This window comes from Tursiops truncatus, chromosome 17, assembly GCF_011762595.2.
Source record: "Tursiops truncatus isolate mTurTru1 chromosome 17, mTurTru1.mat.Y, whole genome shotgun sequence".
NCBI lineage: Eukaryota > Metazoa > Chordata > Mammalia > Artiodactyla > Delphinidae > Tursiops > Tursiops truncatus.
Window position 1 is genome coordinate 41,439,738 of NC_047050.1, and position 24,627 is coordinate 41,464,364.

The 24,627-nt window shown below is 38.8% G+C and overlaps 1 protein-coding gene across 4 annotated transcripts in view; it reads right to left on the minus strand.

The window, feature by feature from the left end:
• NIPAL2 (NIPA like domain containing 2) overlaps positions 1-24,627 on the minus strand; it is a 74,158-nt gene that overhangs the window by 49,126 nt on the left and 405 nt on the right. For all 4 annotated transcript variants that reach the window (XM_073794619.1, XM_073794618.1, XM_073794620.1 and 1 more), the window contains exons 2-3: positions 4,985-5,053; positions 3,782-3,953 (exon numbers count right to left, since the gene is read on the minus strand). In XM_073794619.1, coding sequence (XP_073650720.1) covers positions 3,782-3,953; positions 4,985-5,053 — 241 coding nt within the window. The remainder of the gene's footprint in view (positions 1-3,781; positions 3,954-4,984; positions 5,054-24,627) is intronic.

Sequence of the window (24,627 nt, forward strand, 5' to 3'; positions counted from 1 at the left end):
CTCTTCTGCCTCATCTGTAGACATAGCCGTAAGATAACGTATTTATTAAAAAATACTGTCCCTTTTGCTTCAAGTTTTCTAGAGTTTCTAGAATCTTCATGAAGAGTTATAAAAGTGGTAGGGGGTTGTTCTGGGGAAAATTCTCAATCACCAGCATCCCTCACCCTCCCACAGCATTGCACAGTGACCTAAATTCAGTGCAAGAGTGCTGTGAGAATGTTACGTATGAGCATATATTACTGTTTGCAAAGATTGTAAAGCAGGAAACAATTTATGTTTGAGGCTATAAGTTTACTTCTTGGAATCATTTTAAATGGGCAGAGAGGGAGGTTGCTAAAAATGTTCTATAGTTGAAACATTAATCCAGGCTAGGAGCAGACAAAGAAAAATGATCTGTAGCATTGAGAAAAGCCCATCTCCAAGTTTGAAGGTGGGTGGACTGCCCCCTCCCCTCAGGGAGTTTGGGGAGGACAGGTCACTGTCCAAGGGGAAGGTGGTTAAACTTAAAACTTCCCGTTATTAATGAGAGTTTCGAGCAAGTTATGCCAAAATGAGCAGCTTCACAGGCGTCTTCATTGAAGGTCTAGGAGGAGTATCAAGGCTGGCCCTTCATCTCTGGCAATTTCCGAATTCTCACTTCAGGTCCCAAGAGGTCTGGCTAATATTTCATTTCTGTGAGATCGCTGATCTTTATAATAAATCTAGCACATCCCCCTTTCTTTGTGTTAGTTGGAATGGCCCTTTTCTTCTCATTCCCAGAAAAAAGTTTTCCCAGGACTGGGGGACTAGAGGTAAATGGAGAATTTCAGTACAATGTGGCTCACACACTCAACCCTCCCCCCCCCCCAGGCATCTGTTTGATCTGCACGGACACTTTTGTCTTTGGACATTGCATAGAAACTGAGCATGAAGCAGAATAAGAAACGAAACTAAAGATCACCTCTAAACAGATACTCACTGTGAAAAATAATACAACATTTTCAGAACAACTGGGGCCTGTAGAGGTCCCAAGGTGACAATGTAACAATACCTTTTATCTATTATTTCTCAAATTTTGAGAAGAAAAAGACATCCAGAATGTCCATGTACGCGGTATGTGCAGTAGTAAATAGAAGATAAGATATCCTCAAATTGCTGATTTTATCTAAATGTTAAAAATGTCAAATGAAAAAAACAAAAGAAAAAAAAGTCAAAAGATTACATAAATTGTGTGCCTATTCAGAGTAGGGTGATTTTAACTGAACAATTTCTTGAAAGCCAAAAGTGTTCTTTGCTAACTATTCTACTATTGTACATCATGAAAGTATTTTAAATAAGATATTTTAAATTATTAAGAAGGGGAAACTACTTTCAAAATGAAATAAAATTCTCTTTGAGTATACATTATTTCAGTTTAAACTATGCTTTTTTTTTTAAGACTATCATATAATTTTTAGGAGAAATATTACAATTGGGATATGTGGGTGCACATTATGCTTGATCTAGTTGCTACCAGACAATAGCCATCAACTTGTTTCTATTTCAATGAAGATTGCAAATTCACAGAAACATAGAAACATGCTGTTTCCATAGCAGCAGCTAAAGAGTGAAACTCAAAAGATTTTATTGATTTTAACATGGCTTAGAGATTTTGTTCTCTTTTTTAGCAGTAATTTTTGCTTTTTTTTTTTAGTCTTTACCAACGTCTCATATTTTCTTTTCTAAATGTATTTAGTAAGTCATACAAATTTTGAAAGTAGGATAATTGTGACATTACTGTAAAATTATACATTCTTTCTTTTTTTAAATTTATTTATGTTTTTTTTCTTTTTTTTTAATTTTTGGCTTTGTTGGGTCTTTGTTGCTGTGCGTGAACTTTCTCCAGTTGCGGCAAGCGGAGGCTACTCTTCTTTGTGGTGCGCGGGCTTCTCTTGTTGCGGAGCACAGGCTCCAGGTTCACGGGCTTCTGTAGTTGTGGCACACGGACTCAAGTAGTTGTGGCTCGCGGGCTCTAGAGCGCAGGCTTAGTAGTTGTGGTGCATGGGCTTAGTTGCTCCATGGCACGTGGGATCTTCCCGGACCAGGGATCGAACCTGTGTCCCCTGCATTGGCAGGCGGATCCTTAACCACTGCGTCACCAGGGAAGCCCTAAGATTACACATTCTTATAGTAACGTAGAATAACCAATATCGAATTCTTTTTTTTTTTAACATCTTTATTGGAGTATAATTGCTTTACATTGTTGTGTTAGTTTCTGCTTTATAACAAAGTGGATCAGTTATACATATACATATATCCCCATATCTCTTCCCTCTTGCGTCTCCCTCCCTCCCACCCTCCCTATCCCACCCCTCTAGGTGGTCACAAAGCACCGAGCTGATCTCCCTGTGCTATGCGGCTGCTTCCCACTAGCTACCTATTTTACATTTGGTAGTGTATATATGTCCATGCCACTCTCTCACTTCGTCCCAGTTTACCCTTCCCCCTCTCTGTGTCCTTAAGTCCATTCTCTATGTCTGTGTCTTTATTCCTGTCCTGCCCCTAGGTTTTTCAGAACCTTTTTTTTTTTTTTTAGATTCTATATATATGTGCTAGCATACGGTATTTGCTTTTCTCTTTCTGACTTACTTCACTCTGTATGACAGATTCTAAGTCCATCCACCTCACTGCAAATCTCAATTTCATTTCTTTTTATGGCTGAGTAATATTCCATTGCATATATGTGCCACATCTTCTTTATCCATTCATCTGTTGATGGACACTTAGGTTGCTTCCATGTCCTGGCTATTGTAAATAGTGCTACAATGAACATTGTGGTACGTGACTCTTCTTGAGTTATGGTTTTCTCAGGGTATATGCCCAGTAGTGGGATGGCTGGGTCATATGGTAGTTCTATTTTTAATTTTTTAAGGAACCTCCATAGTGTTCTCCATAGTGGCTGTATCAATTTACATTCCCACCAACAGTGCACGAAGGTTCCCTTTTCTCCACACCCTCTCCAGCATTTATTGTTTGTAGATTTTTTGATGATGGCCATTCTGACTGGTGTGAGGTGATACCTCATTGTAGTTTTGATTTGCAGTTCTCTGATGATTAGTGATGCTGAGCATCCTTTCACGTGTTTGTTGGCCGTCTGTATGTCTTCTTTGGAGAAATGTCTCTTTAGGTCTTCTGCCCATTTTTGGATTGGGTTGTTTGTCTTTTTGATATTGAGCTGCATGAGCTGCTTGTATACTTTTTTCCTTTGTCAGTTGCTTCATTGGCAAATATTTTCTCCCATTATGAGGATTGTCTTTTCGTCTTGTTTATGGTTCCTTTGCTGTGTAAGAGCTTTTCAGTTTCATTAGGTCCCATTTGTTTTTATTTCTAATTCTTAATGTAAAAGAGATGCTAACCTATGGATCAGGCATCAAGGACTCTAACTACGTGTAATGTCAGTTTAGCATATGAAGAAAACATAACATTTTATCACAAATGCTTTAAGATAATTCATTAATGATTAAAAAGCATGGTATAACATTTTCTGCTACTGTTAATTTCATTTATTAAGACTCAGACACTGGGAATCAGGCTTTGAAACATAGATGTTACAGCTACAAAATGCAAGTTTCTTTGTGGTTCATGTGGCACCATGACAGTGAATAACTGAAATTGGTAGTATACTTGTTCCAAGTTAACATGCTAAGAAAACAGGAAATGACTTTTTTCTTTTGTGCATGTGTTGTTTAAGTTGTATTTTTTTTTGCCAACTATTTTGATCTCTTAAAATTTCTATTGGTCAAAACACAGAAAAATGGCTCACCTGTAACAGACATACAGCCTAATGGAGCAATGAGAGTAATGGGGGCAAATCCATAGGCTGCAAAGTTTCCTGTCTCTCCCACAGCCATCAGTATGATGCCGCTCCACCACAGCACGCTCTTGAAGTGTGGCCTTGGGTGTTCTTGGTGCGCCAACTGAAGATGCGAATATTTCTGGAAGTACATCACGATGTAAATAAGAAAATATTTCCACCCAACCAAAACTTGGCCTTGAAATTTTTGGTCCTATAAAATTGCTTCATGGCTTTTAAATTTATTTGCAGATTATTATAGAGCAATTATTATGGTTTTCTGTTTGTTCCAAACATATTAACAGAAGTGAATCATACTGATATAGCATTTTATAGTTTAAAGGGCCTTCTCACATATTGCTTAATTCTCATAACAACTCTGTGAAGTAAATATCATTGTTATCACTGTTACTATCTAAAGACAGAGTGTGTGTTAAGGAGTTAAGTGACTTTTTAGTCCACCACACCAAAATACTTCTTTTAGATTGTCAAAAAAATTCAAATGCTGAAATAAAGATAATAAGTTACTAAAGAAACACCTTTGGAAAAGGGATTCAAATCTATGAGTCGAAGTTGCTACCACAATAAACATAACAGGGCAGAAAGCTCTGGTAGCAGAGGGATGGGGGAACTCATTTATATCTGGTTTCAGTATTTCTTTGTATTGGAAATGTATGAATTCCTGAAAAACTGGCCATTAAATAAAGCTCTATTTCCCTATTGATTTTATGATAACTGAATTTACTTCCTTAAGAAGTATGTACAATTTTAGATTACTTTAAAATCTTTTCTTTAAAATTTTTTAAAAATTTCAGAAGTTATTTAGAAAATAATAAAAGTACTATAAGAAAATGTAGAACATTAAAATAAATCTTGGCTTATGCTAAGATATGAGCATCTTTTTAAGTGTGATACAAATTCACAGGCGCCTGGTCTGGGGTACACAATACTATTAAGAGGCTCACAAAATATTTAACTTCTCTTAAAATCAGAAGAAAAAAGATGGACACAATCTAGCCTGGATTATATTTGTCTTTATATCAATGAGGTCATAAGATATACTTTCTTTAATGGAGGAGGAAGTCCAAGAAGGCAAAAGTGCCTGAGGCTCATTGAAGTCATAATGTGTCCCTGGATCAAACGACAGAGTTAGGAAAATAAGCTTCTTCTTACCTGAATATTTAGGGAAACGCTGATTACCAAGTTTCCTAAAATGGCCAGCAAAACTCCAAAAAGGTGAATCTATAAAAGAAAATGTTTTCTTTAAATGGTACTTTAAATAGCACTTGTAAGATATTTACCAAAAAAACTATGAAAATTTAAGTTGATACATTCATTCATTTGTTCATTCATTCAGCAAATATCTACTTAGCACCCGTTTGCCAGGGTCACTTGGAATATGAATAATGGTTTTATTAGGATTAATTTTTCACTTTAGTCAAATATTATTTTTTATAACTAGTTCAGTCCTTTACTGAATTCTCTAGATATGTGCTTCATTCACTAAAATAAATAGTCATCAGGTTCTGACTTTTTCCCACTAAGATGCTTCTATTTATCCTGTCTGCCAATTTCCTCAGCAACCTCTCTGATTGGGGTGTTCATTGCCTCAAGTATGGACTATATAATTATTTCTGTTCTCCCTCTTTTCTTTCTCTTAAGATATTCTGGAAGACTGTGGTATGAAAGAGAGATCATTGGCTTTGGGGTTAAAGGATGAACCTGAGATTCAGATCTGCTATTTTCTAATGGGCAACACTGAGTAAGTTATTTCAGCTCCCCGGCCTCAGTAAACAGGGGATGTTGGATAAGGTGTTTCCCAAAATCCCTTTATCTCTAAACTGCTATGAACCTCACTGGAGACAGACTAAATTTTCCCGCCACTCTGCTGGTCAAGAACCCACAATGTCTCTCTACAGACAACTATATTAAATACAAAACTACTGTACCAGCTCCCCATAATCGGTCCTCAATCTGACCCATCCAATTGTCCACAGCACACTTTAAGGTGCTCCCTCTACCTTGGGTACCTGGCTCCTGACTTCTCCAGTCAGATGTCATACTTTTTCTCATGTCATTCCTCTCACTCAGACAGAGTATCTTCTTCCCTCAGCCCATTTCAATCAGACCTCACCCTCCTGGCCATCAGAGCTCTACCTCCTTACAACCTTCTCAGACACCACAGCCCATCTTTACTTTCTCAGACTCTAAATGGTGAACATCCCTTATTTCTTCTTTTATATTGTCAGGTGTATCATTAGGCTCTATAAATAGATGGCAAATTCTCTGAGGGAAGGGAATCATGTCTGAGACTTCCATTGGGTCTTCTACATCATCTACTATAAAATGTAGAGACTTAAAAAAAAATGAGGGGCTTAAAAAAATACTTGCTTTAGAAAGCATAGAGTGGTTTAAAACAAGAACTACAGAGGTTAAAAAATTAGTTCTGACACATTGCCCAAGATCTTCACTATAGATAGCATATGTATTATTTGATGACTTCAAGAGATGCATATTCTGCTCCTATCTAGGTACAAAGATGTAATATCTTCTAGCAGTAAAAATTATCAATGATAGAAGGGCTCTTCTCCCTTCTTCTTCTACAGTACATAACTTCTAGCTAGCTTCAAATTCCAAGGAGTTATTTGAATTTCAAATGAACATTACAACCACAAGGAACCCTTTTCAGAATGCAAAATGTCTTTGAAGTTTTAGAACTTCATTATATGTACTGAAGTGAAATTCAGTATTTCTAAAAAATGAAGCAGAAAAGTTGAAAACCCATTTAATAGTTGATATATAATATCCATGGCCTTTAATCAGTTAAGAATTTTCTTTTCCTAATAAAAGCAGTTGGCACTAATTTTGATCACTATTCCTCATGGGGAACAATTGTATCATAATATAATGTGCTATTTCCATGCTTTCGATTTACAATTGACTGACTGCATTTGGCAGTAATCAGGAAAATAAAAATCCAGAAGAAGTTTGGGATTGAATGGATAATTATGAAAATCTTCTATAATTATAAAAGTAAATTGTTGAATAGAAATAAGTTACTTCAAAATTCTTTAAATGATTCACTGAGTAGTTTAAACACCACCAGGCCAAGTGTTTAGAAATTGGTTAGCAGGATTTCGCAATGATTTCTTGGATATGACACGGAAAGCACAGGCAACAGAAGAAAAAATAGATAAGCTGGACTTTATCAAGATTAAAATCTCTTGTGCACCAAAGGACACTATTAGCAGAGTGAAAGGCAACCCACACAACGGCGGAAAATATTTGCAAATCATATATCTGATAAAGATTGATATATAGAATATATAAAGAATCCCTACAACTCAACAACAAAAAAATAAACAATGCAACTGAAAAATGGTCAAAGAACTCAAATAGACTTTTCTTCAAAGAAGATATATAAATGGCCAATAGGCACATGAAAAGATGCTCAATAGCACTAATCATTAGGGAAATGCAAATCAAAACCACAATAAGCTACCACTTCAAACCCAGTAGGAGAGCTACAATTTAAAAAAAAACAACAGAAAATAACAAGTGTTGGTAAGGATGTGGAGAAATTGAAACCCTAGTTCATTGTTGGTGGGGATGTAAAATGGTACAGCTGCTGATCTCATAACATATACAAAAATTAACTCAAAATTAACCAAAAGACCTAAATGTAGGAGCCCAAACTATAAAGTTCTCAGAAGAAAACATAAGGGTAAATCTTTGTGACCTTGGATTTGGCCATGGATTCCCATAGATAAGACATCAAAAGCATAAGCAACAAAGAAAAAATAATTGGACCTCATTATTATTAAAAAACTTTCTGTTTCAAAGGACACTATCAAGGAAAGTGAAAAGATAATCCACAAAATGGGAGAAAATATTTGGAAATCATATATCTGGCAAGGGACTTATACCTAGACTATATAAAGAACACTTACAATGCAATAATAAAAAGACAAATGACTCAATTAAAAATGGGCAAAGGATCTGAATAGACCTTTCTCCAAAGAAGACAAATGGCTAACAAGTACATTGAAAAGATGTTCAACATCACTAGTCATCAGGGATTGCAAATCAAAACCACAGTGATATACCACTTCATACCAAATAATATAGCTATAATCAAAAAGTCAGATAATAACAAGTGTTAGTAAGGATGTAGATAAATCAGAACCCTCTAACACTGCTCATGGAAATATATAATGGTGCAACCACTTTGGAAAACAGTCTGGAAGTTCTTCAAAAAGTTAAGCATGGAATTTCCATTTGACTCAGCAATTCCATGCCGAGGTATATATCCAAGAGAAATGAAAACATATATCCACACAAAAGCTTGTACACAAATTTACATACCAGTATTGTTCATATGACAGCTAAAGGCTGGAGGTAATGATTGTACAACTCAGTGAACTGTACAATTTAAATGAGTGGATTATATGATATGTGAATTATATTTCAATAAGTTGTTATACAAAAATAATTTTAAAAACACAAAGCATTTACATCTTTTTTTTTGCCCAAAGAAATAAAATGTTACAAATGTAACTAGCTCTATTTCAGTCTCTTCTTCCTCCCAGAGATAAGTGACTTTTTTTTCTGAAGTTGATACAAATATATTTCTTTCTTTCCTCGATTTATTTTTATTATCTATTTTGTTTACTCAGTTTTTCTTTTTTTCATCTTCTTCATTTGGACCCTTAACTCATTAGCTTTTTCTGTTTCTTTCTGTCATGCAGATAGGGCTTTACATTTCCCCCTAAGTACACCCTGTTTTAGCTGCCTGCATAGTTTTGGCATGTACAGTTTTCATTGGTATTTAGTTCTAAATATTTTCTGATTATCTCATCATTTTTATCTGAGCCTTATATTATTCAGAGATGTGTTTTTTAATATTTCTAAATGAATGAGGTGTCGATTATCACTTTATTACTAATTTCTAATTTTACTGAGTCGTGGGCAGAAAATACGCTGTGTGTATATTAACATTTGCTTTTGACCTATTATACAGTGTAAATTGGAATTTGTTTTGTGACCTGCTGGTGTAGGGTCAAGTTTATAAGTGTTCCATGTATGTTTGAAAATAAAGTATTTAAAAGTTGAGTTAATACATTTTATATATCCTTCCTATCTATCTATCTATCCATTCATCTATCTATCTCCATTAAGTCATTGTTCAAATCTTTGATATTCTTACTAAATTTTGTATTGCTTTGTCTATCAATTGCCTAGGGAGGTATGTTAAAAATCTACTCACACATGTATTTGTATATTTTAAGACTATAGTCCTAGGTGTATACAGGATCAGGATTGTTTTATCTTCCCAGCTAATTGTTCCTTTTTTAAAATTTTATTTTTATTTATTTACTTATGTTTATTTTTTATTTATTTTTTGCTTATTAGTCATCCATTTTATACACATCAGTGTACACATGTCAATCCCAATCTCCCAATTCATCACACCACCACCCCCCCCCCAGTAATTGTTCCTTTTATCATTAGGTTTTTTCTTTAAAATCTATTTTAGCTGATATTACTGTAGCTGCTTTCTTTTGATATTTGCTACTTTCCACATCACTTTAACATTTCTGCATCATATTTCAGTCAAGTCTCTCATATATAGAAAATAACTAGATTAAAAAAAAAAACCTGAGACTTTCTGTCAGATGGGGAGGTTAGTCCATTTTGTTTATTGTGATTGTAAATATATTTTCCTTTATTTCTATATTTTTTGTGTTTGTAGTTATCTTGCTTTTTCTTTGCTTTCTAATTTCTCTTTTCCTGAATCCTGTTGAAACGACTGAGTTTTCTTTATTCTTTTCTTTCCCCTACTCTTCTGGCTAGGAAGTTACACATCTTATTTATAGTCTTTCAGTAATTACTGTTAAATGTTTTTAATTTTGAAATAATTATGGACTCACAGTAGGTTGCAAAGAAATGTCCAGGTAGGTCCATGAACTCTTCCCCCAGTCCTCCCCTTGATGTTAACATCTTACACAACTACAATCCAACATCTATGGTTCTCTCTATTCTCTCCACGTGGAACTCCTCTTACATGTATGTTGGACTTTTTAATTCTTGTTTCCTAAAATAGCTCTCATATTTTCCAACTCTATCTCTTTGTACTGAGTTATGGATAATTTCCTCAGATCTATCTTCAAGTTTAGCTTTTCTGGCCTCCTTTTGAATTGAGTCTTTATACATGCCTATCAGTACATATATTAAACTGTACTATAATTATGTTTTACAAGTGCATTTCCCCTCTAGACTATAAACTCCTTGAGGGCAGAGCTATGACTTATCAACTCATCTTTGTAACCCAAATGACTAGTAGAGGTCTTTGGCACAGAGAAGTTGTTTATTAAATGCTATTTGAACTGAAATAGTCTCAGATTGATTATACACTGTCTAGAAATAGTAAATTTTGACCTTTGGCCCTAGGAAGATGTCAAACAGTATTTTATAATCAACTGGGGTTTGAATACAGCAAACACTCAGTTTCGTGAGAGAACAAGCTTGTCCCAGAATTCAGATTTCAACAATTAAGTGTCCACTAGTGTGCAATAGAAAGCTGCCTGCTGGGGCTTCCCTGGTGGCGCAGTTGTTAAGATTCCGCCTGCCAATGCAAGGGACACAGGTTCGAGCCGTGGTCTGGGAAGATCCCACATGCCGCAGAGCAACTAGGCCTATGTGCCACAACTACTCAGCCTGTGCTCTACAGCCCGTGAGCCACAACTACTGAGCCCGCCTGCTACAACTACTGAAGCCTGTGAGCCCAGAGCCCATGCTCCACAACAAGAGAAGCCACTGCAATGAGAAGTCCATGCACCGCAATGAAGAATAGTCCCCGTTTGCCGCAACTAGAGAAAGCCCGCACGCAGCAACGAAGACCCAACACAGCCAAAAATAAATAAATAAAAGAAAGCTGCCTGTTGACTTTTGTTTTTTTTGATGCGTTGGGTCTTCGTTGCTGCGTGTGGGCTTTCTCTAGTTGCGGCGAGCCGGGGCTACTCTTCATTGCAGTGGCTTCTCTTGTTGCAGAGCACGGGCTCTAGGCGTGTAGGCTTCAGTAGTTGCAGCACACGGGCTCAGTAGTTGTGGCTCGTGGGCTCTAGAGCGCAGGCTCAGTAGTTGTGGCGCAGGCTTAGATGCTCTGCGGCATGTGGGATCTTCCCGGACCAGGGCTCGAATCCGTGTCCCCTGCATTGGCAGGCAGATTCTTAACTACTGTGCCACCAGGGAAGCCCCTGACTTTTAAAATCTAGTGAATTCATATATACTAAAAAACAGAAATATATAGTATAAAGCAGGTGTCAGGAACAGTTTCCTGCTAATAGGGACATACCTCATTTTATTGTGCTTCACTTTATTGCACCTTGCAGATACTGCATTTTACACAAATTGAAGGTTTGTGGCAACCCTGCATCAAGCAAGTCTATCAGCGTCATTTTTCCAACAGCATTTGCTCACTTTGTGTCTCTGTGTCACATTTTGGTAATTCTTGCAATATTTCAAACTTTTTCATTATCACAGTATTTGTTACGGTGATCTGTTATCAGTGATCTTTGACGGTACTATTGCAAAAAGATTATGACACATTGAAGGCTCAGATGATGGTTAGAATTTCTTAGCAATAAAGTGTTTTTTAATCAATATACCTTGTTTTTTTAGACATGATGCAATATGCAATATAATTGAACATTTAACAGACTACTGTAGGTGTAAATATAACTTTTACATACACTGGGAAACCAAAAAATTCATGTGACTCACTTTGTTGTGATACTTGCTTTATTGCGGTGGTCTGGAACTGAACGTGCAATATCTCGGAAGTATGCCAGTACACATTATAAACTGGTATACCTTATTGTTCGTTTTTCTGAAAATTTACCTAATTATTCAAGGTTAATTGCATGCTCATTAAATTCATTTGACACATACCTGTAAAGAGTAGTAATTCAGTAAATCCTCATTAATGCCCCTAATTGTTGGGAAGGGAAGGTTCAAATTTGCAATGTTTCTTTAAAAAAGTGGTTTAATTACCTTCAAGGACATAGAGTGACTTGAGGCAAGCATTACTAAATGCTGTTTCCAGTTAGAGGCTCTGGTAAATGTGCTTTAATGACTACAAAATCCTCACCTGCAATCAGAAGTGTCATTTGCGTACAGTGAGCAGCCCTTATAAACTTGCCATTTAAATTAAAGACATCTAGTTTACTTCATTACTTTATTCAGAGTGTTATCTGATTTCTAGCATATTAGAATTAGTGGAAACTCAGAGCTTCTCTCTCCCCCGCCCTCTTTTCTCCCCTCCCTGTTGATCTGGAGACTGGTGGTCAGGAAAGAGAACAGAGGGCCAGAGAAGGAAAGTGACTTGTGCAAAGTCACACAGCTAGATAGATACCAGGCAAATTCTGGCCCCAAGGCACCCAGCTCATGTCTGAATCACCATTTCTTCACAGACTGCAATAGGTAACCATCTGGCTAGTCAATGCCAATTTACCACAGTTTTAAAATTAGCAGGATCTGTTTCTTTTTCTCAGTGCAAATAAAATAAAGCAAAGATAATAGTTAGAAGGAAAGGTTGCTCCACACCTTAACAATGCAGCTAGAAGTACAGACCAGAGACACAGAAAGATGGCCTTAATTTTTGCCGTGCTCACTCCTGTCAGTACTGTAGCTCAATTTCTGGCTTTTCCAGGATGGCTTGACAAATAGATGGTAGGAGCCACAGCAAACAATTTATGGAGAATGAGGTTCAAAGTATCATGATGAGTACTAAGGATGTTTTTGTTTTATTTGGAATAACAATCTTATCTCCTACTTTTTGGTGCCAGAAAGTTCTTTAGACACTTCACATAAAGTCATTGACCTATAATCCATGGGTGGGGTAGTTTGGCCAGATGGCAATGGGGTATGATAACAGGGATGTGTGGAATTGGTCATAGTCTATCCCAGTTCTGGCTTTGAACACAACCATATTCCTGGCTCTGCCTTCAAAACATAAATCTGGAATCAGACCCAGTGGAGCTAGTACAAAAGGACCAAAAGAACCATAGATTCAGAGCTAGTCTTTTTTTTTTTTTTTTTTTTTTCTGTACACGGGCCTCTCACTGTTGTGGCCTGTCCCGTTGTGGAGCACAGGCTCTGGACGCGCAGGCTCAGTGGCTATGGCTCACGGGCCCAGCCGCTCCGCGGCATGTGGGATCTTCCCGGACCGGGGCACGAACCCATGTCCCCTGCATCGGCAGGCGGACTCTCAACCACTGGGCCACCAGGGAAGCCCCAGAGCTAGTCCTGAACACTGTAATAGTCATATTCAACTCACAACTAGAATAATGCTACCTCCTGTTCCAGGCAGTAAAATATCCCTGAACATGGACGTGAGCGATCCAGTTTCGAATACCAGAAATACCATAGGTTAAGTGATTTAGGTCAACTAATCACTGCAGGAATGATCTTAAGAGCCTGAACCTGAAAGGGAATGATATACCTGAGAAATGAACATTCAGGTCACTTCATCTCACAGGAAACTCTTAGGAATGAGCTGGGGTTGTTTTTTATTTGCACCTAGTAAACAGGTAGACACAAATCTACTTCCAGAAAGTTGGGAGGGGATAGGAGGACATCCAAAATCTTGGCGATACATCCTTAAGTTTCTAGGAGTGAAGACTCATAATATGTGCAACTTACTTTCAAATGATACATGACAATATAAAATAAAAAACAGAGGGAGAGAGAGAGAGAACAAACAAATATTTCACAATGTTAACAACTGGTGAATCTCCACGTGAAGGACATATGGTGTTTACTGTATTATTCTTCTTAATTATCTATAGGTTGGAAAATTTTCAAAGTAAGAAGTTAAAAAATTCTGCTTTATAGACTCAATGAAATTAAAGAGAATATGGATTCATTGAAAAAGAGTTAAAAGAGGAGATGATAACAGGGAAAGAAATAAAAGCAAGAAATGAAAAGGAAGCTGGCTGAACCAAGGAAAGAGATTAAGTAGAAAAATAAAACCACTGCACAGCTTAAAACCACAGGTAGACACTGCTTGGGAAAAACACACAAGGTGGAGGAAAAGGACATAAAGTGGAAGTGATCAGAGAGAAGATGGTAGATATGGGAGACAGACAACTCGAAGCCCACACCAGAAGCTAGTCACTCAGTCATGCACCCATTTGGTATTTATTTAGTAACTGCTAAATATTAGGTCCTATTTCAGGAACTAAGGATGCAAAGTATCCTCGATAAGCTCAGAAGAGGTAGAAAAAGCGACCAATAACAGACTACCACCTGTGACATCTATAATAGAGGTACGTTCTATAGAACCCATGGGAACAGAAGGGACAAAGTACAAATCTGCCTAGGTTGGAGAGTATGTTAGCTTCCTGTGACTGCTGTAACAAATTAACACAAACCTGGTGGCTTAAAACCACAGAAATTTATTCTCTCACGGTTCTGGAGCCCAGAAGCCCCAAATCAATTTCACTGGGGTGAAATCAAGATGGCAGGGCGCACATACCAAGAAGTTCAGTTGCTAGTTCATAGGGTATGCATATGTCTGGGTTTTATAATTACTCACAAAGATTCTTCCAAAATGTTATATAGAAGTAAATAACATTTCCAGGTGCCTCTCTCCCCCTCCAACACTTGGTGTCTTGGTATTGTAATTTTTTTTAAGTTTAGCTATTCTAGAGAACCTCCCATCTCATTATGGTTTAAATTTCCATTTTTATAATGACCAATGATGTTGAACCTTCAGATAATCTTATAAACCACTTGGCTCTCTTGTTTCATTAAATGTTTTTCCAGACTGTCCAATTTTTAATTGATGGTGGCAGTCTTTTTGTACTTTTGTACGTACTTTTTGTACGTGTAAGAGTACTTTATCCCCAATATGATTTCTTTTTGAATATATGCATTCCGTACAACTTTTCTCACTCTGTGTCTTGCCTCTTTTTGCATAGAAACTTTTAAGTAATAAACAGACTTAAATATACTCTATTGATGAAGTAAACTTATTGATCCTTAACTTTATGTGTGGTACCCTTTATATCTGGGTTAAAAGGTCATGAGAAAACTTCCTACATTTTTTTCTAGAAGCCTTATTTTAAAATAACATTTTGCATACAGGTGCACAGACTGGAACTTGTTTGCCTATACTGTGATATAAGGCTCTTTCGCTGTTTCCAATTTACTGTTTACCTAATCTGTTTAGTTATTAATTTCAGTCATTAAAATTTTTATTTCAAGGATTAAAGAAAAAAAATGGCAGGGACACACTCTCTCTAGAGGCTTTAAGGGAGAATCCATTCCTTGCCTCCCCCAGTTTCTGGTGGCTGCTGACATATCCTTGGATTATGGCTCTATCACTCTAATCTCTGTCTCTGTGGCCACATTGCCTTCCTCTTCCATATGAAATCTCCCTGGGTCTCCCTCTTATAAAAAGATACATGTGACGGCATTTAGGGTCCATCCAGATAATCCAGGATAATCATCCCACCTCAAGATCTTTAACTTTAATCACATCTGCACGACTCCAGTACAGCTGGACTGGAGAGGCAGGCAGGAGGCTTTTCGTGCCATGGATCTGCTGGTGGTGCTACAACATGCAGGACTCTAAACCAGAGGATGTTAGGTCCAGCCGTGACTCTTAGAAGACTCATCCTGGCTACAGTGTGGAGGATGGACTAGGAGGGAGCAAGACAGGGAATAGGAAAACCAATTAGGAGACACCTCGGGATCTCGGAGAAGAAGTAGGGGAAATGTGGAGAGTTAATTACAACAGGGCCACAGAGGAACAATATTCATATTCATCGCAGCAAACATTGGAGGCAACCTGAAATATGAAATGCTTTTTAGATTACCGAATGGGTTGGACTATTCTTACCACTAATCTCCTTTGCCCTTGTAGATAATTACGTTGTCTGCAATACTAACCCAAGCTAAGTTAAAACTATAATCCCATACGTGAAAAAGAAGAAAGAAAAATTTTCAGTCAGGAACAGAGTTTTAATTTGTTATCTTGGTTTCTGTATGTTATACGGTTATTGCCTTTCTATCCTGAGAAACTCTCATGACACTGGATCCAAATCTGGTGATTTAGAGCCAACAGAACAGGTCAGGGTTACATACCACAGTATATCGTTGCTATTCTACAAGCTGTCCCATGCCAATTTTTAATCAACCTTAAAACCTAGGCAGAAAAGCCCAACATATTGCCTTTCCATACAATTAAGCACTATTACATTTTGTCTTTTACTCGGGAACACATTTACTTACATAACCGTACATTCATTATTTTAAAAAACTGAACTCCATTAAGGATAAGCCTTACTAAGCTTACTAAGAAGCCACCATGTTTTTTTGCTTTTGAGAAATTTAAGTTGCAGCAGAGCAAATTTATGGGAAAAATTTAATAAGACATCCTTTGGGGGCTTTTAACACTTGGTTAAAAGGAGAGCAACAATAGTTAAGGAAGGTGTGATATCACTTAAGGAAATCTTAAACTTGGTTCTATTACAAAACAAATCAACCCCGTTTAACATTGGAAAGGCGAATCTTTGAAACAAGGGCAGACATGCCGAACACAAAGAATGCGATTGTTTGCATCCAGATTAAGATGAGGTCCCCTTACTTTCAAATTTTTCAAGAACATATTCATAATAATAATTTAAAAAATCTGTCATCTTCTGTTTCCAAAGAAGCAGGATTGCAGGCTGCCTCTTGCAGGGCCAGCCCAGGGTTTGCGAGAGGATTCCTACCCTAAAGTTGGAAACTTGGGACCTCAGTGAATGACAGCTCTTTCCCCAACACCTGCTTAGGTTTCAAGAGTACATGTCCGTTTTGAGAGCAATGCCTGCCTTGCACTCTGGCCGTATTTTGCCAGCTCCATCCTCCTGGAGACTGAACTCTAGTGTCTATGTCAGGCCCCAGCCACTGGGTGAGTTTGTGCCTCGATATGGGGGAGGGATCGTGACATTGCCACTCACTGACCTGCCAGGCCACCCACCAGATCAGATCTTTCTGACATCAAGGCAGGAATCAAGTTCAAATTTTCTCCTCTGGGACCCTGTGACTTGGACTCTTCATTGCCTCTAAAGGGTCAGTCCTCATAGCCAAGATAATTTCCCCCATTCCTGGCAAAATTCTCGCATCCCACTGGTCCAGCAGGCAGGTTCCAACATACTTTATGATCATCCCACATATGATACCCCTAGGACTCATCGATGGTGACTGTGATTTGGGTCTGCAAGTATAGTTCAAAAGACTAATAAAATGCTGTACATGGAACTCAGAATCATTCTCTATTTTACGGCTGTGGCAGCTGCTTGTAACATGAGGTCTGCTCGTACCTTGCTCACAAACAATCACTCATTTCTCCACTGCTGTGACTCAGGCGGCCATATCCAGAGGTACATCACACTATTTCCTCTTCTGCTTTGGCTCTCTTTATTTACAATTACATAACTGTACTATGTTAGTGCTGGAAGCACAATGGAAGCAATCCATCAGATTATATAAGCAAGGGTAGCTTCACACCAGCCCTTCAAATGTTGTTTTTCAAGTATTTCAGAAGCAGTCTCTCTAGCTCACTTTCACACATACACATTGTACGTTGTATAATGTACACGTGATATAATTTATGTATATCACACACATATGTATGGCTACGGTTTGAGGACGCAGTCCATGTTTTCCGATTTGTTTGATATCACTACCCAACACTGTTCTGTTGAGAAGGACCCTCTGCTTGTGATTTTTATTGAGTGGAATGTTGGTTGCATTTTGGGCCCTCATTGTCAATTAGCTGATCAAGATTGATGTGGGCTGTGACAAGAGGGAACATAGTGCTGCTGTCTCCCAAACAGCCCCAGAACAACCAGAGCCCTGCAAGTCCAAAGGCTGAAGAAGAAATAAAGACCCCCCAGAATTCACGGGATTCTCCTCAAGCTTGAATGACGTACCAGCAATGCTGACATGGCTGGTGTGGACCCAGAGTTCTTCCGGCCTTCCACGTCATCCAGACTGATTAATTTCCTCTATTACTTAAGCCAGTTAATGTTAGGTTTCCTGGGACTCGAAAACCAAAGCCTCTTAACTTACAAAGCATTCTTGGTAGGGAAGCCAAGTTCAAAAGCCAGAAGAGAGATGGACTCCCGTTGCAAGCTAAAGAAGTCAGGCCAGGGGTCCAAGTTACTGAAAGGAGAAAATTTGAGAGGTGCCGAGAAGATGAGCGGGTGGCTTAGGAAACAAGAGCTGGGGCTGTTGGCAGGCCTCAAGACGACCTGCCATGGCCAGGGTGGGTCTCTGAAGGAGTCACGCCAGGACAAACGCAATATTTGGTGGTGTGGAGCTCATGACTAAACATCTGCTAGCCTGTGTTTACACGAGCCTGTATTTACTCCGTGTCTCCCGATGGGTGCCAAAGATGACAGGAGACCGTGCTGGGAGTGACCAAGGACCAGGCAAGTGACAAGGTGAAGCAAATGTACAGGTAGGTACATGCTGAGAATTATGTGGAGGGGAAGTGGAGTGTTATCTGCCAGCCTCCAGGCAAGTAGGACACTCTGGTGGATCAGGACAGACCGGCCAAGAGCTCTGACTTTATGTAAAATGTAATTCTGTTGGACGGAACACGTGGGGTAGGTTAGAAAAGATGTAAACTGAATAGAGGAATGTTGGACCTTCGGAAAACAAAAAACACTCAAGCTAAAATAAATAGCATTTAAGTCTTAACGCTAACACGGCATGAGCGTTCCCAAGCTGGGGTGCTGGTCCTGCTTGGGTGGTTAAACTATAGTCAATGTCTGAAGACATCATCACACTACTGCCACCAAAACCTGTCAGCTGTTCCCAGGGCTACATACCCATCCACCCCATCCCTGAATTCTGGAAAGTGGCATCAGACATGGGCGGAATCTTCACCTTAGTACTTCAAGATAACAAGTGTTCCAATTAGGAAATTACTGCAATCAGGAAGTGTTCTGTAATGTGAATATGTTTGGAGAGTGAAGGGGAGGCAAACATCAAAGGGAGTGAGGAAGGCAGTGGATGTAGAGAAATCAGTGGTTTTAGATTAAAGAAAACAGAATTACATCACATAACTGACATGATTTCTCTTATTTCCATTTATAATGAGTTAAGTACAATAATTATTAATTATTAGAAATATGTATTTTATGACATTTCCTATAATATAGGTTGACTGTAATACTTCTAATAATAGCTAGTGTTTACTGAGTGCTTTCTATGTGTCTGGAACTATTTGATATACATTATCTTATTTTATTCCTACATCAACTTTATAAGGTATGTAGTGTTATTACCATTTCAATAGAGAAAGACAAGATTTGGAGAAATTAAGAAAATTGCCAACGCACCTAGCAAAGAAGCTGAGCTTTTTAGACCACACTATCCTTGAACAAAAAGGATAGCTTAGGGGAATGTCATCCTTTCCATGGTAAACTCTCAAATGCCACTTTGAACAATCACCAACATTTTAAAAAGAAATTGTTTAAAAAATTCTCCTTAGGAAACAAAATGAATATGGCATACCACTTCCCACACCATCTGGGTAAAACATGCAAGTTGAACAGTCATAGCAATCCTAATATTTTTTAACATCTTAAAATTGTAGAATAGATACAGGCAACTGTAAAGAAAATGATATAGATGAACACTTTACTAAAATGAATTATTATAAGGCCAATACCCTCATAACAGCAACCAGATCAAGAAACAGAAATTGGGCGCCCACCCAAAGACCTCCCTTTGCCTCATCCCATCCCATCCTCTCCCTTCCCCAAGGAAACACTGGCCTGACTCCATAGCAATCACTTCCTTGCTTTTCTCTATAGTTTTATGACCCAAGTGTGCATCCCTAAACACTGTGAACGAAGGTTGTCTTTTTTCCTAATAGGTCTTTTAGGTGTATTTTAATCTACAGGTTCTCCCTCTATCCTTGCTCTCCTTTTTTTTTTCCCTTGTAAAAATGATTTTTGAAGAAACCGAGCCACAGAAACCTGTATACTGAAGTTTCCCACAGCCTGAACTTAGCTGATTGCATTAATGCAAATATTATAGCTGGTTAATATAAATCAAGCCGTAAAGAGGATATCAGGTAGATTTAAAGGCAAACACGTGGTGTGACAAATTCACAACAGCATTAAGAGTCTGTTCCTCTAATAAGGACCATGGGATGATGATGATGATAATGATTAAAAAAGCTTTGATACAGTTGCTTTGAGGTAATCATTTTCTTCCTTCCTTCTTTTTGCTGCCTTATACATATATCTCGAAGAAAATGTAGTAAAGGGAAAATGCCATGTTGGATACATAAGGATGGCAAAAAAAAAAAAAAAAAAAAAAGAAAAAGAAAAAGAAAGAAAGGTCAGTAAGTATAAACAAAACAAAAAAAGGATTTTTCTTGGGAAGGAAATGGAAAGGACCAGCAACCTCTACCTGGCCCTTTGGTTATTTGTAAGTTTTGGCACTTTTCTTTCTCTAAGAGGCAATCAGATGCAGCGACCAGCAGAAAGGAGATAAACGGTAGCAAAGCAAAATCAATAAAAGGGCAATATAAAACTCAATGTGATTTTTCTTTAGTACAGTGAGACAAGCCATATTCATTTTCTCCTACCACGTTCTTTTCAAGCCTTAGTTTCTAAGCAATGGCCTTCAGGCATGGAATAAAAATAGCTTTGCAGTTAAATCTACTTGCTGTAAGATCCGGGGGCAAGTTATTTAACACAAGTTTCCTTACATGAACAGTGAGGATAATATGTACCTTACGAGGTTGTTCGGGGCTCCAATGAGATAATAGCTATAAAGTGTCACATAGTAAATGCGTAACAAATGTCTCTTCGATTCGCCTCTTCCCTGCCAAGTTGTATCAATTTTCCTCTAAATATGTTGACTTTAAAAATTCAAGCCATTGAACATCAAAAGTTCAAATAAAGGACATTAAAAAAATCTAAATTTTTCATTTCACCCTATGCAGAGTAAACCTTTCTGACAGTGTCTTTGTGAATTTAGATATTTAGCAACATGGATAAACTTAAAGAAACAGCCACAAAACCCCTCTTTCACAATATTCCCACGTTCATCCTTTCCTGTCCATTCCCTCTACAGCCTTGCCGGATTGGCACTTATTTATTCAACCAGATAGCATGAAAGAGTCTGGGGATCTTCTATTCTAAGCCTAATTTTACCAGTAAGGAAAACTGAAGCCCAGTGTGACGCCCACGTGAACTCCGCTAGTTGACAGCAGAAACTAGACAACAGCCTCTAACGCTGGTTGCACATTAAGTGCCTACAAGGCGAGTAGGTAAAAGAGATGAGAGCAAAGAGAGGGGCCTAAGTGGGGAGCACAGTTGTTCTAACAGTGAACTCCCCCTCACGGTTATCACGTGCGAAAGAGGGCCAAGTTGCTAGCACTTCTAATAGTTAAACAGTTCATGGAAACTTGAAACCTTATATATAATCTACTCATTTTTAAACACTGGCAACGTATTAAACATTTTCTAAACCTCTCTGCAGTTTGACACAAGATACGTCTACGGGCTGGATTCGGTCCATAGCTAGCCAGTTAGAGGCCTCTGCATCCTGCTAGCCCTAATTTGTGTGTTCGTTTTTTTTCTTTTGGCTGCGTTGGATCTTCATTGCTGCACGTGGGCTTTCTCTAGTTGTGGCGAGTGGGGGCGGAGCACGGGCTCTAGGTGCGTGGGCTCCAGTAGTTGTGGCTCACGGGCTCTAGAACACCGGCTCAGCAGTTGTGGCGCACGGGCTCAGTTGCTCCGTGGCATGTGGGATCTTCCCAGACCAGGGCTCAAACCCATGCCCCCTTCACTGGCAGGTGGATTCTTAACCACCGAGCCACGATGGAAGTCCCTGATCCTAATTTAAATGCCTTTAATTTGCTTTGATCCTTTTACTCCCTCTTTGAAAAACCTTCAATGGCTCCCCACTGTCTACCAGATTTAGTCCAAACTTCTTTACCTGTTGTCCTTCATGGCAATCCATGACAATATCTAAGACCCGAAACTGTATTTCCACCTTCCAGTCAGTATCAGTTTTCCACTGCAACCAGAATGGCCACTGACTTCTACTCTAGGTACAAAAATGTCCAGAAGGGCACCTGCTCAGACAGCGTGGGCTGCTCCTTGGTCTCCCGACTTTTCCCTTTCTTGGAATGCTTTCCACCTGTGACTCCCATCAATGAAACTCTGTCTTTAGGTGTCCAGCTCAAATACTACCTCTCCACAAAACATCCTTGATGGCCCCTGCTAAAACCCACCTTGCTCTGAATTCCCAAAGGACTTTATATTCTTCGCACGACACTTAAAACATACTGCCTTGTTTCACAGTTACCCGCATAGATCGTTTCCCCAAGCACCTAATAACATTAGGAAGGAAGGAAGGTGTTGAGTCTAAAGACTATGTTGAATATCCCACAGTGATCTGTACAAAGCACGGAGCTCAGTAACCATCTTAGAAACATTATTTTTTATACTGAAAACTCGTGGATGAAACATAAAGAAAATACCTTTGTAGAACTTTATTGCATCTATACTTGTGTGGGTAGACTCCTAAGAGATGCAGATGGAGCAAAGGCCTCACTTCCCTGATTCCCTAAAACATTTTCCCCACTGAACTTCTACTTCCTACTTGTTTTGGGATTTCTTCCTCTAGAAGCACTCACATCTTTGCCTTAGACGACACTGATTCTAAGCGGGCACTGTTAAATATTCATCTGTCACCTGAATGTGTTTCAGGGAAGTTGGTCTTTTTCTGTGAGTAAGGTTAATTTATCAGATCTCATGGTTGTCTCTTGGAAAGACACAGAAAGCTGGGCTATCAGTGAACAGACACTGTTCAAACATTTCAGTAGTGATAAAACTTATTAAATCCTGGCTATCCAGCAATCAAGGTTAGTTTCGAGTCCTAAACTTTCATCTCTTATTTTGTTTTCCTGGAGCCACTCCCATTTTCAGCCATCTGTATTCAGTTAGTGTCCAAAAATAAAAGAAAAATTAGATTCCATTTTATTTCTACTGGCCTGCCCAGCACTAGAGGCACTCAATAAAATGTTTGCTGAATGAATTTTTAAAAATCAATTTTTACTTTTGCTTAAAACCAAATGCAGTCGCTGAAAGGATAAAATACCATAATCTTATAAGATAGTCTAAGTTTGCATAATAATGGGAAAAGCTGATATAGTCTTACCTCAAACTAGCTATGCTTGGGTGTCAGCTGGGTAGTTTCAATTAGCATATCCTGGATACACCCTTTCTAACCTGTACAATTCTATATTGTCAAAGGCAAGTTAAGCCTTGCAAACATAAAGTTAAATTCTCACATTTATGTCACATGATAAGCTGTGTTTGGTGTCAGAGAGCCAAGATGATCTTGAATTCCAGGAAACATTAAAGAAAACTAATGACTGCAGGGGTTTCCACTCTGCAAACAATGTTTTCTCCTGTTTTGGATGATGCCATGGTAGGTCACATTTACTCTTTAATTCCTTTACCAAAAGACAAAATATCATTCTTAAACTTTTATTGGGAGTGCTTCTAGCATAAGCATATTATAATATGCTTTATAACATATGCTAGCATAAGCGTAGTGTAACAGATATGCTCAAAGAACTTCCCATAAAAAGCAGTTCTTGTCTTTGTAACTCCTGTGGGTGGAAGCAAGGAGAAATGGAATCCAATAGGCTCTGTGCCCCCATTTTTCCTATTTTAGTGTGTTTTGTGGTAAAACAGACTCAGAGTGATACTGTCTCCTCTGTTGAATACTAATAACGTGAACATGCTTGTTTTGTCTTTATATAAGTAAATTATCTTCCGTGTTGGTTTTGAAAACAAAATTTTAACATTTCAGAAACTAACATTCGAAACACTTTTCAAGCATAAAAGGCTTCTAGGCCTTTGATTATTGGTAAAATCCCTGATGTAGAACAACAGCAACAAATATTTTATAATTATATTGTTGTAAAATAAAAAGAACCATTGATTTGTTAAAGAACAAGAACAAAGCAACACCCATATGAAAAGAGAAGGAAGCTTGGAATCGACCATATCAAGATCACTTGCACCCACTAGAAAGAACAGAAATACGGCTAGAGGAAGGGCTTTTTTTCTGATCTTAAACCAAGCCCCAAATAAATGGGCAGCTCTAATCCTCTTTGATTCTGTTAAACGTGTATTTCCAGCGTACATGCACGTTGTTGAGGCTCTCGGCGTTTCCCCAAAGGGCCGGTGAAAAAGGAGTCTGGCAATCGCAAGCTGAGAGCACCAGCGATCCTCTCGCCGCAATGGAAGAGCTGTGCTGACACACTGGGGACTCACACACACGCACACGCTCAGAGCATCCGCACAGAGGTGACATTTGGCGGCCCTTAACGAGTTCTCTGATTCGGGGAACAGAGTGTCACTTATTTTTTTTGAACTGTAAAATGATCCTGGCGGGTGGGGGGGCGGATATGGGTGGAGGAGATTCGCCCCGCACTCCTAGAATCATTCCGGGAGAAGAAGGCGGATTCAGGCCGGAGAGGCGGGACGGTTGGGGCCCCAGAGGCCCGTGACCGCAGACCTGTGCGACCCGCTCCCAGGGATCGATGCCCAGGAGAGGCAGACCAGGGCTTCCCGCTCTCCCAAACGAGGGGCAGTGAAGTCAATGTGTGGTAACATCATGTCAGCTCTGCCCCACTTGGACAGCGCGGTGTCCTTCTGAGAGTCGGCGGGAGAGCGGCCGAGGAGCCGGAGGCGCCGCGGCACCACCCCGGTCCCCACCAG